Raw genomic sequence first — 21,215 nt, 5'->3', positions numbered from 1 at the left:
ACCATGTCAGCCAGGCTGGTCTTGAACTCCTGACCTCAGGTGATCCACCCACCTTGGCCTCCCAAAGTGCTGAGATTACAGGCGTGAGCCACAGCACCTGGCCAGGAGGATACACGAGAGATCTGATACGTGGATATGTGTCCTAGTGCAACCAGAAAGTGCCTCTTTTAATAAGGAATTGCATATAATAGTGCCTTCTGGAATAGGGAAACCTAAGGTTAGGGCTATAGTTGCTGTGTACAGTGGATATTACTGTTGGGTCCTGTTAGTAGGGTTACTTCTTTCCAGATAGTTCCATATTGTGACAAATGGATTAATCTAGTAAAGACAGGTGCTGTTTTAGGTAAAAAGTTTAACATTGATTCCTAAGTGTACTTCCGGAATACTTCAGAGTCAACACTTGCCATTTCTGGTGTACCTACCACCTGTAAGATAGAGATTGATTCTTTGACTTGTTTTCCTCCAGCCCAAGGATTCTGTGATTGTTAAGCAGCATGCATTAAATAACTAACTCATCTGTTAATAAGTATGCACATAGACTTTGGCCAGAACACATCAGACCCCTGAATCTTAAAATATTAATGCATTTACTTTAGGTGGCAGAGAACTAAATTAGTCAACTAAAAGCACATGAGAATTATCAACTCCAGTTTAACAGTCTACTTGCCATGTCAGTATAGAACTTGTGATGATGTGAATGGCATTGTTAGTAGACAATTAGACTATTTTAAAGACAAACGTTCAGGAGTGTTCTGAAATAATGGTATTGTTTCTCACCCTCTCACTTCATGGGAAAGGCAGCCTTCAACAATCTCTCTTCCCAGTTACACAGGGCAGTACTAAAGAAAACAGAATCTGCATTCCTAGGAGTCCATAGTAGGGGAAGAACAGCGGTGCCTTTTTAAATGGCAGTTTATAAGAGTTGTGCCTGATTCTATGTGGATACTAATAAAGATAATTCACTTTCAACTCATACTGCTTTATAAAACAAACGTAAGTGTTTAAAATGGTAGCATTAAAACATTATCGTTTGTTTTATAGAGGAATAATCTGACATCTAGAGAGATTACATGGTTTGTACAAGGTTCTTCTAAATCGTTAACTAGCTTAGAGGCTCATGGTTAGTCTTTTTAAAATAGCCTTTCCCTTTCCAAAATAGCTTTTTCATTTTGTAACTTTAATAAAGTCAGTATGCCCTAATCACTTTCTTTTGTTGGAACTAGCCAGTATGCATCTGACAGAACTGCATTTAGACAGAGGCTCAGAGTTTTAAGCATTGACAGTGAAGAGAGTTCAGTTACTTTATGTTACTGTGTAGATGTGGGGGAGAAACAGATGTAGCATCTCAGAAACATTCACTTTTATGCCTTCTGTGAGCTATAACATCATGTGACTGCAGTTGGTTAAGTTGCACGTAATTTTGCTCATTTTTATCCTTATTATCTATCTACTTTGTAGTACTTGTAAACAAACGTTTGGCACTATCTTAGTTACCTAGTTTTATGTACTTGCCACATCCCTTGTGACTTCATGTGGGCCTCTTGTTGCCAGGCAGTTACTGCCCTCGTTGTGGAGGAAGCTGGGATTTTCTACCAGGCCCAGCCATGGAATAGTGATAATGGGTGTTCAACACAATGACACAAAGCATTACAGTATAAAGAACTGTTGAATCGTTTGAAACAATTAAAAAATTTTGTAAAATCTGGTTTATTTAGGGTATAATTTAAACACAGTAAAATTCACTCATTTGAAGTACTTAGGTTAGTTGGTTCTGACAGCTACCTGCAGTCTTGTAACCACCACCACCACAATCAGGAAATAGAACATTTCTTTCACGCTCAGGTTTCTTGTTGCCCTTTTGTCATTGCCTCTCCCCACCCTTGGGCCCAGGCAAGCACTGGTTTACATTGTGTCACTACTTTTGCCTTTTCTAGAATTTCATAAGAATGGGATGACATAATAGGTAGTATGAGTACTCTGACTTATACTACCTCTGTTTATTTTTTCAAATTGATTTGAATATTTTAAGTCATTTGCATTTTCATAAGTTTTTGAATCAGCTTGCCAGTTCTTTACGAAAGACTGCTGGCGTTGTTACTAGAAATCATTACATTTGGCCGGGCGCGGTCATGCCTGTATTCTGAGCACTTAGGGACGCTGAGGCAAGCGGATCACAAGGTAAAGAAATTGAGACCATCCTGGCCAACATCATGAAACCCCGTCTCTACTAAAAATACAAAAATTAGCTGGGTGTGGTGGCGCTCACCTGTAGTCCCAGCTACAGAGGGAGACTATAGGCAGGAGAATCGCTTGAACCAGGGAGGCAGAGGTTGCAGTGAGCCGAGATCGCGCTACTGCACTCCAGCCTGGGACAGCGCAAGACTCCATTTCAAAAAACATTAAATTTGTAGATCAATTTGGGGGAAAGTTGACATTTAATATTATTAAGCTAATATATTTACCATAGTATATCTCTATTTTAAAAGACCTTTAATTTTGTATTTTTTAAGCAAGTTTTTCAGTCTTCAATATACAGACCTTACACACATTTCATTAAATTTGTCCTTAAGTATTTCATGTTTTTTATAAGCTATTAAAATTATTTCAATTTCAACTTTTTATTGTTTAAAAATGCTATGATGAAGAATTGGTTAAATTAGATCTAAGTTTAAAGTCATGTACTAGGTTAAAAAAAAAAAAAGGCAGGAAGCTGGCGTGGTGGTGCCCACCTATAGTCCCAAGTACTTGGGAGGCTGAAGCAGGAGGGTCACTTGAGCCCAGTAGTTGGAGTCCAGCCTGGGCAATATAGTAAGACCCATCTCTTAAAAACAACTCAAGTATGCTTTAAAATTTTCATAACTGCAGCAATTCAGTGAAAAAAAATTTTTTGAGACAGTTTTACTCTTGGCTGGAGTGTAGTGGCGCAGTCTTGTCTCACTGCAACCTCTGTCTCCCGGGTTCGAGCGATTCTCCTGCCTTGCCTCCTGAGTTGCTGGGATTACGGGCATGCACCACCGCACCTGGCTAATTTTGTATTTTTAGTAGAGACAGGATTTCTCCATGTTGGTCAGGCTGGTCTTGAACTCCCAACATCAGGTGATCCACCTGCCTTGGCCTTCCAAAGTGCTGGCTGGGATTACAGGTGTGAGCAGCTGCACTCGGCCTTGAAAATGGTTTAGAAGAAAGATTAAATACATGTTTTTTTTTTTTTTTTATCAAATTATTAAAGTTATTGCCACTCTATATTGGGATAATATAACACTTCTGGATTTAGAAATAACATTTAAGAGAAGCTTCAGTGTTTATTCCCTGAAATTTCAAATTTTCTGAACTCTTTTTAATATTTTTGAAAATTTAGACAAAGGATTTTGCTGCATTGCCCAGGGTGGCCTCAAACTCCTCAAGGCGGGAGATTGCTCAAGCAATCCTCTCCCCTGGCTTCCTAGGTAGATGAGACTATAGGTGTGCACCAACATACCCAACTTTGAACTCTGCTTAGTAGGAAACTCTTAAGAGGGTTTACGTATGTTAAGAACTTCCATATAGGGCAGGAATAGAAAATTAATTTCTCCACTTGAACTAAGATAATAAATGAAGTTGTCAAGAAAAATACGTGGTGCTTTAAAACATTTTAGCATTTCTAGCTGTGTATGAAGAGATAAATAGCACTTACATAACAGAAATGCGTAATGATAAATTGTTGTTTCTAGTAAATGGAAACGGACCATATTACTATGTATGTGTCACTTTAAATATTTAATGTATGTGGCACATACAGCAGAATATAGCTAGAGAAACAGCTAGACATCTAAATAGTACCTTTTAAAATGACTACACTTCAAAAATTCAAAAAAACGCACATAGGTGTTTTATAAAATCACTGTTGTAACAATGACCCAAGTGCTAATAATTTGGTCATAATTAGCACATAAAGAGCGCAACTGGCTAGTTTCCCTGAAAACTGTTACAGTCAAAAAGTAAATTAATTTAGGGGAAAAAAGACTGAAGGTTTCAAGGTACGGGTTCCTAAAAGTAAAGCTACTGCTTTGGAAGTTGTCTTAACGGGGTGTGGGTACGGGGGTGGGGGTGAAGAGTAGGAATGTAGGCTTGTAGACGTAGGTCGTCAGGAGAACCATCTGATGTGGAAGGGACAAGGAGGAGAAGATGTGAAGCACGCAAACAAGAAGTATTTGAAAGGGAAATAATTCACTTCAGCAAATATTTGAATGCATACTCTAGACAGAGATTATAGGTAGAATTAACTGTAAATAGTCCAAATAAACTCTCTGGAGAATGCTGAGACCTTGGCTTTCTGATCCCCCACCTAAGTTAAACAGGTACCACGGCAGAGCCCCCACTGCAGTAAACAGCTGGTTCAGTGCTAGATTAGTCATTGTTAGAAGATGGCCAGAATTGAGACTGATGTGAAAAGCTGAAGAACTGAGGTTGCTCCAAAAACCCAGAGACAGCCAAAGGTCAGAATCAAGTAAACAACCCATGTCGACTAAAGAATGATGGTCTGTTTTGGTCATAGTAAGAGGGTCCTGAGAGAGGAGGGAGCTGACGCCCAACCCCTTGCTAGCTGGGGGCCTCTCTCCTCTGTATAAAACAGCTAATCACTTGCCTCAGAGGGCTGCTGTAGATAGAAGCCATCTGTGCAGCAATTTAGTGCACAGTAGATGTTGTGTAAACTTCATCTTTCACTGACACCAGCGCAGTAAACCGGCATACCTGACTTGGGATTAACAAGAAATAAATGATAATGGGAAGCAATGAAGAAATAAAATCCTCACTTCTTACTTGAACAGCAGAATCCTTAAGAAATGGAGCCCACTCATCTCATTGATACCAATTCTTAAAGGTGACTTAAATAGGATCAAAAAAATGTTCTCAACTGTAAACATGGGTTCACCGTGAAACATGTGGCTGACTCCCCATCAGCAGGAGTAGCAATGGTTAAAAACCACAAGCCAACGCATTCTTAGCTCCTCCTCCAGGTAGTGAAAGCTCATAGGTCCATTATTTTCATAGTTTAAAAAGTATGTTACTGATTCCCTTTCTCTTCCTCTGCTGCACTCCCCAAATGCTGTCTTTAAATAGTCAGATTCTCTGCTAAAAATGCCATTCATGTTATCACAAGTTCTGTATTGACCTGGCATCAGAGTGTTAAAGTGGAGTTGATAATTTTCATGTGCTTTTAGTTGGCTACTCTAGTTCTTTGCCGCGTAGAAGAAATCATTAGTATTTTCAGAAGTATCCCTGCTAGTGTATAAGAGCAAGAATGACTAAGGAATTACTCATGCCAGGAATGTTTTGTGAGTAGAAATTCTCCATCAAAAATAAAATTTTTCATTGAAGCCATTAATAACATTAGAGAAATCTTTAATGGGGGACTGCTGAAAATACTGGAGTCTTTCTCATATCTATAGGGTTTTCACTTGTAACATATACAAGTTTATAATTTGAAGTCTGTTTAAAACGTCAAATTTTGATTGGTGATTAAACAACCTGCCACCTTGTGTTCACAGTGTCATTGTTCTCAAGATGTTAAAGACTTAGTATTGTGAAATTATAACATTGAAGACAATATTTTCAAGACATAACCAATTTCATAATTTACAAGGTAGCATTGACATTTTTAGCGTCTCTGATCCCCGGTGCCAGACACTTGTAGGACTCGTCAATAGTCACATAATGGGCCTGAGAATATGGGCTGTGTGTGCCTCAGAAATCATTCCTAACAGGTCTCACATTTGTTCAGGTAAGGTCATCCACCTCAGTAACGTCTGCATTTGTGTGAGAGCCTACTTGCCTATATTTAGTCTTTACAGGTGGTTTATAATTGGTTTAGCCTTTTGGGCGGCCTGCTTTTTGGTTGATAGAGGCTAGGGTGGATTGAAGGAAGTGTAAAGGCTTGAATTTGGCAGTCTCTTTGCCGGATATCTATTTTAACCCCTGCCGAAGTTAATTTACATAAAACCCAGCTGTGTGTGAAGTTTTCTAAATTTAAAGTTTATTCTTATTACTGTAGGGATAGGAGTGTCAGTACTTACTGAATTTATGGTCTTGCTCTCCTGTGTCTGGACCTCCTGGCAGCTTCTAGTTCCCGTTTCCTTTGGATAACAGGATACAGCTGGTGGCAGAATTCTCACCTGTGGAATGGCCATTGGGAGTTTTCTTCTCCATGTAGGTTTTAGCAAAGCAGCAGAAACCATTTTTGCAGGAAACCACAAGCCTGTGTTAAACACGAAAAGAGAATTGAAATAACATGTCCATGAGTTCCTCTTTCCAGAGGTACCAACCATCATGTGGGATCCTAAGTATAGTGGTAAGTAGCTCTCTGTCCTCCCCTTCACTTTGAGGTTGTCTAGTGATGTGATGTTGAATTCCCCAGCTCTGGTCCCTATTACCTCTCTGGCAGATTAAGCAAATTGCTTCAGGCTGGATTGCTTAACACTTAGCAGGATTCATGCTGCCTTTAATGAGCTACCAGTGTAACTTTCTGGGCTTAAAGTGATTTTAGACATTTTTGTTGTGATGGGTTAATTTTTGTACTTAAAGTTATAACTGTGGATCCTTTGCCATCAAACTGTTGTGCAGCAAAGCTGCTGATGAATTTGTCTCTGATGTTCATGTGAAGCAGTTGTTTCTCTAGTATTTATTGGGGGCCTAGAGCTGTGCCATGAGCAGTAGTGGTGTGTGGGGGATGCTACAGAAGTCATCCCAATGCAGTAGACTAGAATAAAAACAAGTTGGGGAGAGAAGAAGGCAAGCACAGAAATAAAAGAAAAATACAAGAGAGTATGTGATTTACTGCTGATCGTGTGGGTTAGATTATCAGTGATAATCCTATTAAAATCAGCAAGGGTGGGCCAGGTGCGGCGGCTCATGCCTGTAATCCTGGCACTTTGGGAGGACCAGGCGGGTGGATCACGAGGTCAAGAGATTGAGACCATCCTGGCCAACATAGTGAAACCCCATGTCTACTAAAATATAAAAATTAGCTGGGTGTGGTGGCACATGTCTATGCTCGAAGCTACTCAGGAGGCTGAGGCAGGAGAATTGCTTGAACCAGGGAGGCGGAGGTTGCAGTGAGCTGAGATTGCGCCACTGCACTCCAGCCTGGCGCCTGGCGACAGAGAGAGACTCTCTCAAAAACACAAATCAGCAAGGGTGGAAGGTGTTAACATGAGCAAAGATGTGAGGATTCGGCTGAGCCTGGTGCATGCATGTGAGGCATGTGGGGACTGGATGGAAGGTGTGGTATGGAAGAAAGGAGTGCTCAGTAAGGCTGTGTAGATAGTGATGAACCCTGAACACTATTTGGAGGCACCAGAGGAGGGTTGTAGGGGGACGGTGGATGGCTTCTGAGAGCTCACCAATGATAAACGGTATGTTTATTAGAGTACCTTATCTATTGGTATGTGTGTTTCCCTCACCGTTACCGTTTATTTAGAATTAGGGATCAACACAGTGATGAGGATGTCCTGAGAGATGTGGGAGTTGAATATGATGTAAGGTTAGTGTTGAAAGGCTATCGTGTAATTTGTACCAGGCAAGAACAGGAACTTACTTTATTGTATTGAGTATTTTCTTATTGCCTGTCACTGTGTTAAACCTTTACTACACATCTTTAATTTTATTTATTCCCATTTTACAGATGAGGAAAATAGAGTTTGATAGTTAAGTAACTTGTCCAAGATAACACAGCCAGTAAGTGCCACAGTTAGAACTCACTTCTAGGTCCTTTTGTCTCCATCTGTGAATTACATTGGTTTTCTAATTTTTCTGCTTACATTATTCTGTTAGGGGTCATCAAAGAATTATTAAATATTGGAAGGTTGTCCCTTGTCTTAATGAGGATTCTGCAATCATCCCTTCCTTTAACATCTATTCATCCAAATGGCTGTCCCTCGTTGTTGTAAAATAAGTACGTTTAATTTTTTTACAGAAATAAGCTTAATCATGTGCTGGCTCTGTGTGTCTATGGACACAGCATTTAGGAATATGGGTCCCAGAGTACAGGGCTCCATCTTTAAGCCCTGGAGGTTTGGAAGCTCTAGAAAACTAAGATGGGTTAAGTGTGTTCCCAAAACTGTGGTCACATTTCGTGTTTATGTGTTTCTCTCCTTTTCTCTAATCATGGTAGGTTACTATTTTAGTGCCATGCCCTAAAGCTCCCTAAAGTAAAGGCATTGGTATCCCAAGAGAACCGTTGTAAAAGATGGCTTACTTCTGGGAAGGCAGAGAGGGTGCTATAGAATTAAAATAGCGTTTTAGGAAGGTTGAGTCAGAGGTGTGAGTGGAGCATGGAGAGATTTTCTCAGGGTGATAAGGCCCTGGTGCCGAAGTCTACAAGCAGAGGCAGGCACATTGGCAGTGAGTCCTCCTTGGGGCAGAAGGATGATCTGGGCTGCTTCCAAGACCCCTTCTACCTGTCTTGTGATTTGGGATTGGGATTAAGAATCTCCAGGGGCCTGTGCAAATTGACTGGGCACCATCTGTTTGCCGTACCTCAAGGAAGCCATGGTGGGAGTCGGGCCTGGCCTTGTTGGCTGTGGCTCCCAACAGATACTTGCTGTGTCTGGGTGTGAGTTAGGTTACAAAATTACAAACATTTCCAGTGCTACTTTTTGTGAATCTTTGAGCCTGCAGTTGTGAATGAACAGAAATTTGAAGTGAGCTTAAAAAAAGTGGGACAAAAAAGGTAGAGTTTTGGTGGTTGATACCATTGCCATTGTGGGGCCGTGGTTTCTGTTTTCCCCACTTAGCTGCAATACATTTATTTTTCTCTTGTATAATGGCTGAGATTTCTTTAGTATAGAGCTGTGTCACAGTGGTTTATGTATTTTCTCTCTCCCTGCCTCTGTTTCTAAGGCCAGGCAGCTTTGAGGTCTGCGGGTTGACCTGGATGCCCCACAGTCCCCTGCCAACACTTCTCATTCCTCTGTGTAGTTCTCCGCTGCTCACCGTGCTGTCATATCTGGCACGTGGTATTCCTTCTGCCCTGTGCTTCTCCCCCGTGTCTATTTGGTGGAACTTCCCCCATGGTTTGTTTCTTCCAGTAATCCATGTTGGGGCCCCCCATCTTCTAGAGAGTGCATTGCTCCTTCCTGATCCTTGTAACATTTTTATTATCTTTATTATTGCGCTCATCATACTGTAATAGCTATTTACATACATATGACCCTTTACTAATGTGGTAGGAACCAATATTATTTGTTGCTAAAGCTCAACAACTCAGTACAGGTAATATTTTAGGGCCTCAGAAATGTGAGATTATCTCCCATTACTGAGTTTTTATGTGCCAGGCACATATTATAAACATATGTCAAGAAAAAGCCTAAACACAGAAAAGATTATAGTGTACTCTCTTAATGATTTTCAAAATAAACTCTATGTCAGAGTTCTGATTTTTTAAAAATAAATTTGTTACTTTAAATTATTTTTATCTCATTATTGTAAGAATTCTGATTTTTTTTCTCCATGATAATTACATTGATTTTGTGTTTGTGCATGTGTTTGCCCCAAACTCGGGGTCATTATGCCTGTTGGGTAATCCAGCGTTGATAAAGAATAAAGTAAATGAGTGAATGTGGGCCTTACTGTTCTTGTTTTGTTTTGCTATAATTTCCTGTGTTCTTCTGTTTTACTGTTGAGTGTTGTCCTGTCTTAGGCTCTTCAATCCTACTTACCCAGTTTGTCCTGCTCCCACCCCTGCCCTATCCATTTGGGCTCAGTGCTTTGCCTTTTGTCTTGGTGACTAGCAAGTACCATCATGTGATAGGCGGCAGAGCAAGGCTAACTGTTGCATACAAAAATCAGATACCTATTACGAGTCTTAACATCGTTTCCCCAAGTGCAGGTCAGAATTCCAGAGCAAAAGCATCACCAGATCTGGCCTCCTGATTTGTACTCTTTCTGGTCCTGGGAGTGAGAATCAGCATTCTTTAGCAAGGCCTTAAACTGATGTTCATGTGTGCCAAGGTTTAAGAATCGGTGCTTAAAATTAGTTGTTCAATTATTAATGTAGCTGCAAACAAAGCATTCATGAGGGTCTTGTAAGACTTCTTCAGTCCCATATTCAGAAAATATATTTGGCCTATGTGGTACTTTACTTTTTTGGTAGAAGTTGGCATTTTCAACGAAAAGCCTATTTACTCTTTGTATCCTGGTCTTTTTCCATTGTTCAGAATATCTTGCTCTTACTGCCAGCCTCCCCAGCCAGGGCATAACATTTTTATAGCCACCAGCCCAGGCTCCTTGGGATGAAGAAAAGATTCTTTGGATCTTGTTGTCTTCCTGGAGGAAGAGCTGAACATTGACTCTTTTACAAGAATCCAAAGTATGCGTCGTCATTTCCATGTTAACCCTCACCAGAAATTTTTGTGGGTTTTGAAGGATTGAGTGTAGCCCAGTCTTAGCAGGATCTCTGGCCATGGAAATTCATTTGAAGGATATTTTGCCATGGAAGTACCCTGCAGGTAAAACTGCTCTGTTTATACTTGGCTGAGTCCCAAACAGCTGTCCCTGTTGGGACTGGGAGCAGATGTGGGGGTGGCTTGCCCCCTCCCATTTTTTTTGTGGTTTTGGAAACTTCCCTGTTGAGAGTGACAAAAACCCTGCCAATTGAAGTGATAGGTGTGTCAAACCTGGACAGCTGGTCCTTAAGAAATATGCTGAGATCACCAAGCTAACAGACACAGAAGGGTTTCCAGTTTGTTGTATGATATGATGTTGGGCCTGTGACTCCCTCACCCCCTTGAGGGACATGTCATTAACAGTGGAGCACTTGTAATTTAGTAGCATGTGAAGGTATGCCTAAAGAATAGTGAATTTGATTTATGTTAACATACATCTGGATGCATACATTCCCATTTTAATTTTTTTTTTTAATTGGTTAGGGACTTTTGGCAAGGATTGTAGATTTTTTCAGTTTTGGACATGTAGGAAACAGTGTCTTTTTACTCATTTCCAGTACAGTTGTGACAGATGGAATGACAAGGGACTTTAAAACAGACATGCTGTGTATATTTTCTTCCTGATGAAAAAGTACTATCTGTTCATTATTTGAATAGTTACAATTAAGAAACAGATTATTGTGACTCAAGCCCGTAATCCCAGCACTTAAGGAGGCCGAGGCGGGTGGATCACAAGGTCAGGAGATCAAAACCATCCTGGCTAACACGGTGAAACCCCGTTTCTACTAAAAATAGAAAAAATTAGCCAGGCGTGGTGGCGGGCACCTGTAGTCCCACCTACTTGGGAGGCTGAGGTAGGAGAATCACTTGAATCCAGGAGGCAGAGGTTGCAGTGAGCCAAGATCGCACCACTGCGCTCCAGCCTGGGCAAGAGAGCAAGACTCCGCCTCAAGGAAAAGAAACAGATTATTTAGGCATGAAAATTTCCTGTACTCTCCAAGATATGCACACGTAATGTTTCAGTGTTCGTTCTTCCAGATTCTTTTCTATGATTATTGTATTACATTTTAGAATTGTAGTTTTCCCACCAACATATTTTGAGAAGTTTTCAGAAAGGCATCTTTGAGTATCTGTAAGCCTTTCATTTAGCCATTTATGGATTTCCAAGTATCTTACATGGGGTTAGTCTCCATTGAGTCTCAGGAATTCTGCAAGAGGAAGAAGCAGTGGCTTCTATGTGCCTGTGAATATGCTTTTAATACTTTACCTGGATCGTCTCTTCCACTAACCTCATAGTATAGGCAAGCATTATTATGCTCTTTCTGCAGATAAGGAGACTAAGATTTAGACAAGTTAAGTGACTTGCTCAAGGTAATACAGTTAATTGTAGAGGACTTGGGATTTAATTTGATTTATTATCTGGAGAATATTGTTAGGGTACTCTGTTACTTTCCTGTATTGAGATGTTGGTGGGGGAGTTCAAGCTGAAAATAACTGAGATGCATAAAGCTGTTGGATGGAGACACTCTTTCTTTCCTTTGAGATGGAGTTTCTCTCTTGTTGCCCAGATTGGGGTGCAGTGGTGTAATCTTGGCGCACTGCATCCTCTGCCTCCCGGGTTCAAGTGATTCTCATGCCTCAGCCACCTCAGTAGCTGGGATTACAGGCACCCGCTACCACACCTGGCTAATTTTTTTTTTTTTTTTAGTAGAGACAAGGTTTTAAAATGTTGGCCAAGAGGGCCTCAAACCTGACTTCACATGATCTGCCTGCCTTGGCCTCCCACTGCGTTGGGCCTAAGGGGACATACTGTTTCTTTGGCTTTTTTTTGCGGGGGGGAGATGGAGTCTCACTTTGCCACTCAGACTGGAGTGCAGTGGCATGATCTCGGCTCACTGCATCCTCTGCCTCCTGGGTTCTTGGAATTCTCCTGCCTCAGCCTCCTGAGGAGCTGGGACTACAGGTACATGCCGCCACGCCTGGCTAATTTTTTGTAGGTTTTTAGTAGAGGCGGGTTTTCACCGTATTGCCCAGGCTGGTATTGCCCAGCTCGAACTCGTGAGCTGAGGCAATCCACCCACCTTGGCCTGCTAAAGTGCTAGGATTACAGGTGTGAGCCACTGCGTCCAGCCTTCTTTGGCTTATTAAGAGGTTTTTGGTTAGTGTTAGACCAGAGGTTGGTATATTATACCTTGCTGACTGGATATAACTTGATGCCTCTTTTTATAAAGTTTTATTGGAACACAGTCACACCTACTCATTTACATATTGTTTAACAGAGACTATATGACCTTCAGAGCCTAAAATATTTACCAATTTGCACTTCACAGGCACTTTGCTGACCACTGCTGTGGGCACCAGTTTTAATTTAGGTATATAAACATTTTTGTAGCTTTTGGAGGTTTTGTATTCATTTGCTCAGGCGTATGGGTTGGTGGAGGTGCTTTCTGTTCCTTCTTCCAGTCCACAGCGATGTGACTTCATGCCTGAGTTTCTGTGTGGTCCTCTGTAGTGATTGAGTTTTTACATAGTTCTTTGCAGGCAGCTTGAACTTCAGAAATCCCAAAACTTTCGCTATTGCTAATCTTTGTAAACTTGCACACCCAGGCTGGTGCATTCTGATGATGGTGTTCACATTGCATTCTATGAAGAAAAGACTGATGATCGTTTATATTAAAATGCAGGAAGAGAATTGTAGCCACAAATTTTGCTTCTCTAATCAGGAACACCATAAGAGACTTAATATGTGTGGGCAGTGGGGGAGAATGTTAATTTATGAATTGCGATAGTTGTATTAAAATTGAACGAGTCTTATTTTGACATAAAGTGAATGTGTCTCTTTTATACAGCAGAAAATTATTAAATTTGGTTTTTTCTCAGCATTATGAAAGTGGAAAATGTGGGAAGAATACAGACTAACTACTGTCCTGCTTTTCACACCCCTCAAATTTCTGATTCCTTACAACTGTAGCTGACTTTACTACTGAGTGGTAAAATTGGTGAACATACTTAAAACCACATCATTTAAGACTTTGAATTTTGACACATTTTCTCCTCTTCACAATCTTTCAAATAGTAGCCAGCCTGTGCTGTTCTCCTGTGTCTGTCATATATTGTTTTTGTGTTACATGAAAGCAGCCCCAGGGAGCTGGTGAATTTGCTCAGTCATTTCACTGGTTACTGGGTAAGGAAGAAGTAGGATTTTCTCCCTTAAAATTCCTTGGTGAAATCACTGGATGGGCATGGTATTTTAAAACACCATTTTAAAAAGGAAAATTTTAAATTTTCCTTTTGGAAAGGCTTGGTCAAAAATCTGACCAAGCAAAGACTTTCAGTTGGTCTTGGTCTTTCAGTATGTTTTGTTATTAAGTGTGTTTACTCTGACCAAAAACTGCCTTCTTTGTAATATGCTCTTTCCTTTAGAACACAGTTCTTCAGTAGAGTGAGCTTGTTTAAATGTGTAAAATAACTGAATGCATTATATGCAGCGAAGTTTTGCATAGAATCCTGAGTTCTCAATGTTGTGGCAAGTTTAAGTGTGTAGAACACCTTTTACCTGTTATTTCTGTTACCTTTTTTGTGGGGAGGGATAACTGTTCTCAGGGAGGCCTTTCCTTAGCACCATGTTTAAATTGCCATTCCCCCTCATTTGCTATTTCTTCTTCTGTTTTATTTTTCTCTACAGAATTTGTTACTATCTGAAAACTATTCAATGTTTTATTTACCTCTGTTATCCCTAGAACAATGCCTATGAAGGTAGGGATTTTTGCCTGATCCTTCTGTACCTGCAGAGCCTTGAGGAGTGGGGGACACTGGAGGTGCACAATGATGCTGAATTAACAATGTCAGGGAGAGTTTGTAGAATGGAGCTAGAGGTGTAGGGCAAGTTTAGGTTTGAGGTTGTTAGCAGGAGATCGTCTTATGATGTGAAGGGAAAAACATGTTTTAATGTCAGACTGGGTTTGAATTTGGTTCTTCAACTTACCCTTTGACCTTGGTGTTAAATAATTTAACCTTTGAAAGATCAGTTTTTTCACTAGTGAAATAGTGGAAATGGTATCTTTTTAATGAGGATTAAATGTAATATCCAACATAATGCTCTGTACAAGTTAGTTTTGTCCTTCCCCTTATGTGCCAACATTGTAGAAGTCTAAAAGCGACCTGAATTTACCAGTTTGTTTCTGGAGCGTTCTGGGGTCATTACTTGATTACATTTGACAGTTACATTCTTTTCAGCAGCCTGTGTTGCCAACATAACAATGACCTGTCCCTTTGACCAGTGTGGGAGGACACTTTGTCATCCCTCTTTTAATCCATGTATCAGAACAACTCTTTAGAGTTCTGGCTTTGAAATATGTTTAGAGGAGTTTATAATTCCAAGCAGTTTAGATGACATCATCTCTTCCTTAGAGTCCTCTGAGCTTGCTCAGCTTCCTCATTCCAATGCGGTGGGAACCATTCAGTTAAATTGATGTTTGTGGTCTTTACACATAGTCATCCTAAGTTTCTTGCAGATCATGAAACATCAGAGGTTTGCTAAGTCACTAGTTTGTTTCTGTAGATTTTTCTAATCCAAGCTTGTCCAACCGCAGCCTGCAGGCTGCATGCAGCCTGCAAAGGCTTTGAATGTGGCCCAACACAAGTTCATAAACTTCTGAAAACATTGGCTGTGCCCAGTGGCTCATGCCTGTAATCACAGATCTTTGGGAGGCCAAGGCAGGTAGATCACCTGAGGTCAGGAGTTCGAGACCAGCCTGTCCAACATGGTGAAACTGTATCTCTACTTAAAATAAAAAATTAACTGGGCGTGGTGGTGGGAGCCTGTAATCCCAGCTACTTGGGAGGCTGAGGCAGGAGAATTGGTTGAACCCAGGAGGCAGAGGTTGCAGTGAGCCAAGATTATGCTACTGCACTACAGCCTGGGCGACAGAGTGAGACTTTGTCTTAAAAACAAACAAACCATTTGAGATTTCCGTTTTTTGTAATTTTTTTTAAAGCTCATCAGCTATTAGTGTTAGTGTATTTTTTATATGGCCAAAGACAATTTTTCTTTTTCCAGTGTGGCCTAGGGAAGCCAGAAGATTGGACACTGCTCCTTTAATTTTTCTTCTGCTTGATGCAGGAACACTTGACAAGTTAGTTAAGGTAGATTAGTTCATAAATTTATAGGTTCTTTCATTCCTACGTCATAGGCAAGTCTGAGCAGGATCTGGAAAGCTCATTCAAAGGCCAGTGAGCACAGTGATCTTAATTTTAAATTAAATGGATATTTAATACATTGAGAAGGCACTCAAGCCTTTCAGTCTTTCTTTTTCATTCATGCTTGCTGTTAGAATCTGATGGGCTTGAAATTGACTTGGTTCTAAAAATGTTCGTTTATTATTGCTACCTTTCTCAAGCTTGGTTTCAGCATGGATTTCTGCAGATAATTTTTGCACCTAAAATTACAGAGTCGTTAAGTGAAGGCAGTTAGAAAGGAATGAGTACCCTAACCAGGAGGTCTGTTACGGGGTATGGAGTGAACCAGAAAATGAATGGTCATGGACATGAGGATGGAGTTGGTTCAGTCAGTGTGAGAAAGCCACCTGTGTGTCACCTTCCTACTGCGCTGTCCAGCAGAACACATTGAAGGTTGGGGCTTGCAACTGGTGTGGAGATTATTTGCATTTAGGAGGCTGATGTAGATTATTTTCCCTCTAAGTGTGTGTTAACTGCTTTTTGGCCAAGTCTTGATCTGAGACATACATAGGACTGTGGCAGACCTGTGAGGATTTTAATATAAAGAGGGTTTTGTTATTTGAGCTATGCACAGCTACCAAGGCATTGCTTTTCATTCCAAACATTTGGTCATTTCAATTTGCTGTTAGTGAGGCTTTTGTGATTTGTTAGAACACAAAGCTTGGGATTTTGCCTGTTTTTTTGCATGTATGAATGACATTTTATACTGTTGTTTGTATTGCTGGTCAGTATGTGCCTTCATTTACCTATTGTGAGTAAGAAACTTCCTCAGATCAAATTATAGTGAAGTCACTTTGGTCTCTTTATCTGACTCCTAAGAGGATGAAATCACCTTATACTCAAATTCACGGTACTTGGTAAAGGACCTACCATTCGGAGCATTTATAGCCTAGATGAAGTCCTGGTCAAATCACCAAGTTAAACTTTTAAGAACATGCTATTCTTAATATTCATGAATTCAACCCTGGAAGCCTTCTCTAAGTCTTAATGAGATTCTTATGAGAATTCATTTAGTGAAAATAACAATGAGGGAAATCCAGCTATTAATTTTGAGGAGGGCCATGACGTTCAGTGGTTAGAGGGACAGGCTGTAGCCCCCCTTCTCAGAGAAGGTGTCTTAAGAAGGAGAGTTCTAGGGGTCCCTTGCAATCCTCCTTTCACTTTCCAGGCTTCTTGGTAAGACTGGAAGAAGGCCCTGAGCAAACAGCATTTGGAGAGTTTTGAGGGACTACGTCAAAGTGAACATGTAGTAGTTTTATTTTGATAACTGCTTTAAATATCCCGTTGGTTGTTGAAACTTCTGTGACAGTGAAGCATTTTATCTTTATTTTTCAATCCGAAAATCTATCTTCCCCACTTGAAAAGATTGAGTCTGGGATCAATCCGTCACCCCATCTCTTTCCTGAATCTCTTAGTGTGTAGTATACAGCTGGGCATATAGTAATCTCTAGTGTGGGATTGTACTCAGAGCTATGCTTGATATCTAGGACTTTAGGTGACTTATATATTTTTGATGACAGCTTTTAATTTTATTCTCATTTATTTATTCCATTTCTGTTTCAGTGTCCTGGGTCATGAAACTTACTCCACAGCAAGCTCCCTTATATGTGAGTAAATTCTGAGATTTTAAAAAATTTTGTATTTATCTGTTCTGTTGACTTGTTATAATAAGCTCACACTCTCTAGTTGTCCTGCAAAACAGTACTGTAGCTTCTTATTTTTACCTGCACTGCATTCCTGAAAAAGTAGTGTGGAGATCCTCCTCCTGCCACTGTGATTTACCTTATGTTGCAACTAGGTGGCACTATGTCATTGGCAAGAGTGCTGTTTTCTTTAGGACTGGGTGAAAGCTAAAGTGAGGGACTTAGAAGATAAAACTGAATGATTGAATCAAGGCTGGAAAAGGTAAGCTCTAGGCGACTATTCTTTATTATTGTAAGAGTGAATTAGTTGAATTTGGGTGGTGAAAAGTGCCTGTTTGATGAGAAGCCAGCTTAGGGTTGTGGATTGGTAGGGCTATGAGAGGCCCGTAGATGTTGGGTTGCTGTGTTCTGGAAAGGGTGAGAAAATTTATTTGTAATAGGACTTGAATCAGGTCTTGAAGAATAAGGATCATTTACTTGCGTAAAACGTCCCCAGAATTAGTTGAAGACAAAAGGCAAATGGTCAGGGAATGGGAGGCAGTGAACATAGTGTTGGATGAATAGTGGGAGTTGGTCAGTGGAAACTCTGGCCCACCCAAATTGGTGTCAGGGAATAATGGGAGATAAGCCTAAAAAGATGGATAAAGCTCAGTTGTGAAGGAAGACAAAGGCGTGGGGATGTTGTTTTGTGGTCACCAAGGAGCCATTGATGGTGTTTATTTTAAAGATGCTTTTCCTTTTATGTATTTATATATAAATACATAAATATACTGGACCATGCTGTATTAATAATAGACATTTACCTTTGTGACATAAAATGTTCATGTAACTTCTGCATAGCTGATTTTTCTATTAAATGTAACATGTAAAGAAAAATACGTGTTCTTACGAGAGGTTTTATATATTCATTTTCTTTCTAGACGAACTGGAGATTATTATGTTCACCAGTGGGTTTGCATGTGAACTGAGTACCTTGGGTGTTTTTTTTTGTTTTGTTTTGTTTTTTTTTTAAATGAAAATGGTTCTTGCATTATCATCCTTGTTGGAGTGCAGTGGAGTGATCATAGCTCACTATAGCTTTGAAGTTGTGGGCTCAGGCAATCCTGCCTTAGCCTCTTGAGTAACTGGGAATACAGGTGTATGCCACCACGCCGAGCTAAACTCTCCCCTTTGAAGTGTGTGATTCTTTGGTTTTTAGTATGTATACAGTTGTGCAATCATCACCAATATCTGACTTCAGAATGTTTTGATCACCCCCGAAAAAAGCACCAACCCATTAACAGTCACTTACTATTCCCTGCTCCTTTCAGCCTGTGGCAACCAGTTATATACTTTGTCTTTATTGATATACCTATTCTGGAAAGTTCATATATATATATATATATATATATATATATATATTTATCTCGATAGATAGATAGATGTAGTCATGCAGTACATGGCCTTTTATGACTGGCTTCTTTAATTTAGCTAATGTTTCCAAGATTCACCCATGTTAGAGCATGTATCAGTACCTCGTTCTTTTTATTAATGAATAACAGTCCAATGCATGGATATATATCACTATTTACTTATCCATTCATCAGTTGATGGGCAGTTGAGTTGTTTTCACTTTTGGTCTATTATGAGTAATGCTCCTATGAACAGCAAAGTTCTGGTGAAGACATATGTTTTCATTTCTCTTGACTATAAACCCAAAAGTAGAATTGCTTGGGCATGTGATAACTGGGTTTAAATTTTGAGAAATTAGAAAACTGTTTTCTATGGTGGCTGCACCATTTTACATAGCTACCAGTGGTGTATAAGGACTTCAGTTTTTCAATATGCTTGGCAACACAAGTTAGCTGACTTTGATTTATAGCCATCCTAATAGGTGTGAAATGATAACCTCATTGTGGTTTTGATTTTGCATTTCCCAAACGGCAAATAATTTTGAGCATCTTTTTATGTGCGTATTGGCCATTTTTCTGTGTCTTTGGAGAAATGCCTATTCAGCTCCTTTGCCCATTTTTAAATTGGGTTATTTATGTTATTAAATTGGAAGGGTTCTTTGTGTATTTTGATTAAAGGTCCCTTATCAGATACAAGATTTGCAAAAAATTTCTCTCATTCTGTGGGTTGTCATTTCACTTTCTTGATGGTATCCTTTCAAGCAAGATTTCAGCTTTGATAATGTTCTGTTATTTGTTTTTTTTGTTTGTTTGTTTCTTTTTTTGGCATCATATCTAAGAATAAGTCTTGGCCTAACCCAAAGTCAGAGATTTACTCCCATGTTTTCATCTAGGAATTTTACAGGTTTTGCTCTTACATTTAGGTATGTACTCTAAGAGTTAATTTTTGTGTATTTTGTAAGGGAAGAGTCCAACTTTCTTTTGTATGTGGATCTCTAGTTGTTCCAGCACCATTTGTTGAAAAGACTATTCTTTCCTCATTGAATTGTCTTGAAAATCCTTGTTGAAATTGATCATAAATGTAAGGATTTTTTTCTGGACTCTGAATTTGGTTTCATTTAGTTTCATTTAGGAATCAATTTCTTTCAACAGTGTTTTGTAGTTTTGTATAAACTTGGTACTTTCTTGAAATTTGTTGCTTATTATTTTACTCATTTTGATGCTATTAATTTTGTTTTCTTAAGCTTTCATTTTTTGATTAATTGCTTATATATAGAAATGCTGTTGATTTTTGCATACTGATCTCTGAAGCTATAATCTTGTTTCAGAGATCAATTATAAACTATAATGTGGCTTGTTTTGGCGACAGTTTTTAAGTGGATGCCTTAGAATTTTCTACGTACAGGATTAAGTAATCGGAGATTGTTTTCTTTTTTTCCAATCTGGATGTCTTTTATTTCTTTTTCTTGCCTAATTGCCGTGGGAAACATCTATGGTACAACATTGAATAGAAGTGGTAAGCACAAACATCCTTGTAATACTTAATGGAGCAATGTGTTACGCTCCTTTTAAAAAGAGGATAACAGTGTGTTGGATTTTCAATGTACGGAGTCAAGTCCCAGGGATATATGCTGTTGGTGAGGAAAAGTAGATATTTTATGATAGTCCATTGGGCAAGGTGGTGGGGGCAGTTCTCTGTACCTAGGGAAAGAAAGAATAAGCAAAAGAACAGAAAGCTTGTGAAGTTTTCCTTTTAGATCATATTTGGGATCTGCCAGGGTGAGTATCATCAGTAGAAGAGAGAATATTGCTAGCAAAGAAGGAAAAACACTGTATCCAGAGAACTTTTATCTGTCAGTTAAGACAAATAGGCTAGACTTCAAATAAATACTTTAACCAGCCTTTGAATAAAGATGTATCCAGAATACATTGCAATAGTTAAAAATGTAAGAACGGTTCCAGAGTGTATGGGTGGCAGTACTGTTGAGTGTTTAAATGAAGTTCCTTTAATGAATTAAAATGTTGGCTGTAGAATGTACAGGACACTGGCCTGAAACCTAGGAGACCAGTAGCTCAATATGGCTGTGACTTGGTTTTCATGCCTGTGTGTTTGTATGAGTACAACCTTTATGTTAGGCAAGCTAGTTACATCACTAAGTCGGGTTTTTCTTACAGCCTCCACAAAAGTATTGATCATTGCCAGATGAATTTATAAGAGTTGCAGTTCTAGTTCCATTTAGTGGTAGTGCTAAAAACTCGGAGTAGCTTAGTAATAACCTTCTTGGTATGAGGGCCTGGATAGTTTAGAGAGAGGAAAGATGGAGAAGCAGTGGCAGATGCAAGAAATATTTCAAAAGAAACAGCAGGTCCAAATGCTTTATTAGACATAGGGAGTGAAAGAGAACTATGAATTACAGTCGATTGAGACCTTGAGTATGAGTGACAGCTGATGCCATCATCAGGTATAGAAAAGGAAGTGATGAGGTTTTTTTGTGTTTTTTTTTTTTTTTTTTTTTTTTTTT

General features: G+C 39.6%; 1 protein-coding gene across 12 annotated transcripts in view; it reads left to right on the top strand.

Annotated features, from left to right (window-relative positions):
• The window catches only part of AKAP13 (A-kinase anchoring protein 13), a 346,439-nt gene that overhangs the window by 76,654 nt on the left and 248,570 nt on the right, over window positions 1-21,215 (top strand). For 3 of the 12 annotated variants that reach the window (XM_032262388.1, XM_032262398.1, XM_032262397.1), the window contains exons 1-2: window positions 3,632-6,328; window positions 17,223-17,266. In XM_032262388.1, coding sequence (XP_032118279.1) covers window positions 6,307-6,328; window positions 17,223-17,266 — 66 coding nt within the window. In that variant the 5' untranslated portion in view covers window positions 3,632-6,306. Of the gene's footprint in view, window positions 1-3,435; window positions 6,329-17,222; window positions 17,267-21,215 lie in introns of those variants that run through there. The other 9 variants (XM_032262399.1, XM_032262396.1, XM_032262395.1 and 6 more) reach the window with 5 other exon arrangements.

The sequence above is a fragment of the Sapajus apella genome, unplaced genomic scaffold (genome assembly GCF_009761245.1).
Source record: "Sapajus apella isolate SASKATOON/1434 unplaced genomic scaffold, GSC_monkey_1.0 scaffold129, whole genome shotgun sequence".
NCBI lineage: Eukaryota > Metazoa > Chordata > Mammalia > Primates > Cebidae > Sapajus > Sapajus apella.
The sequence above is the reverse complement of the archived record's forward strand: the minus strand, read 5'-3'. Positions and strand labels throughout refer to the sequence as shown.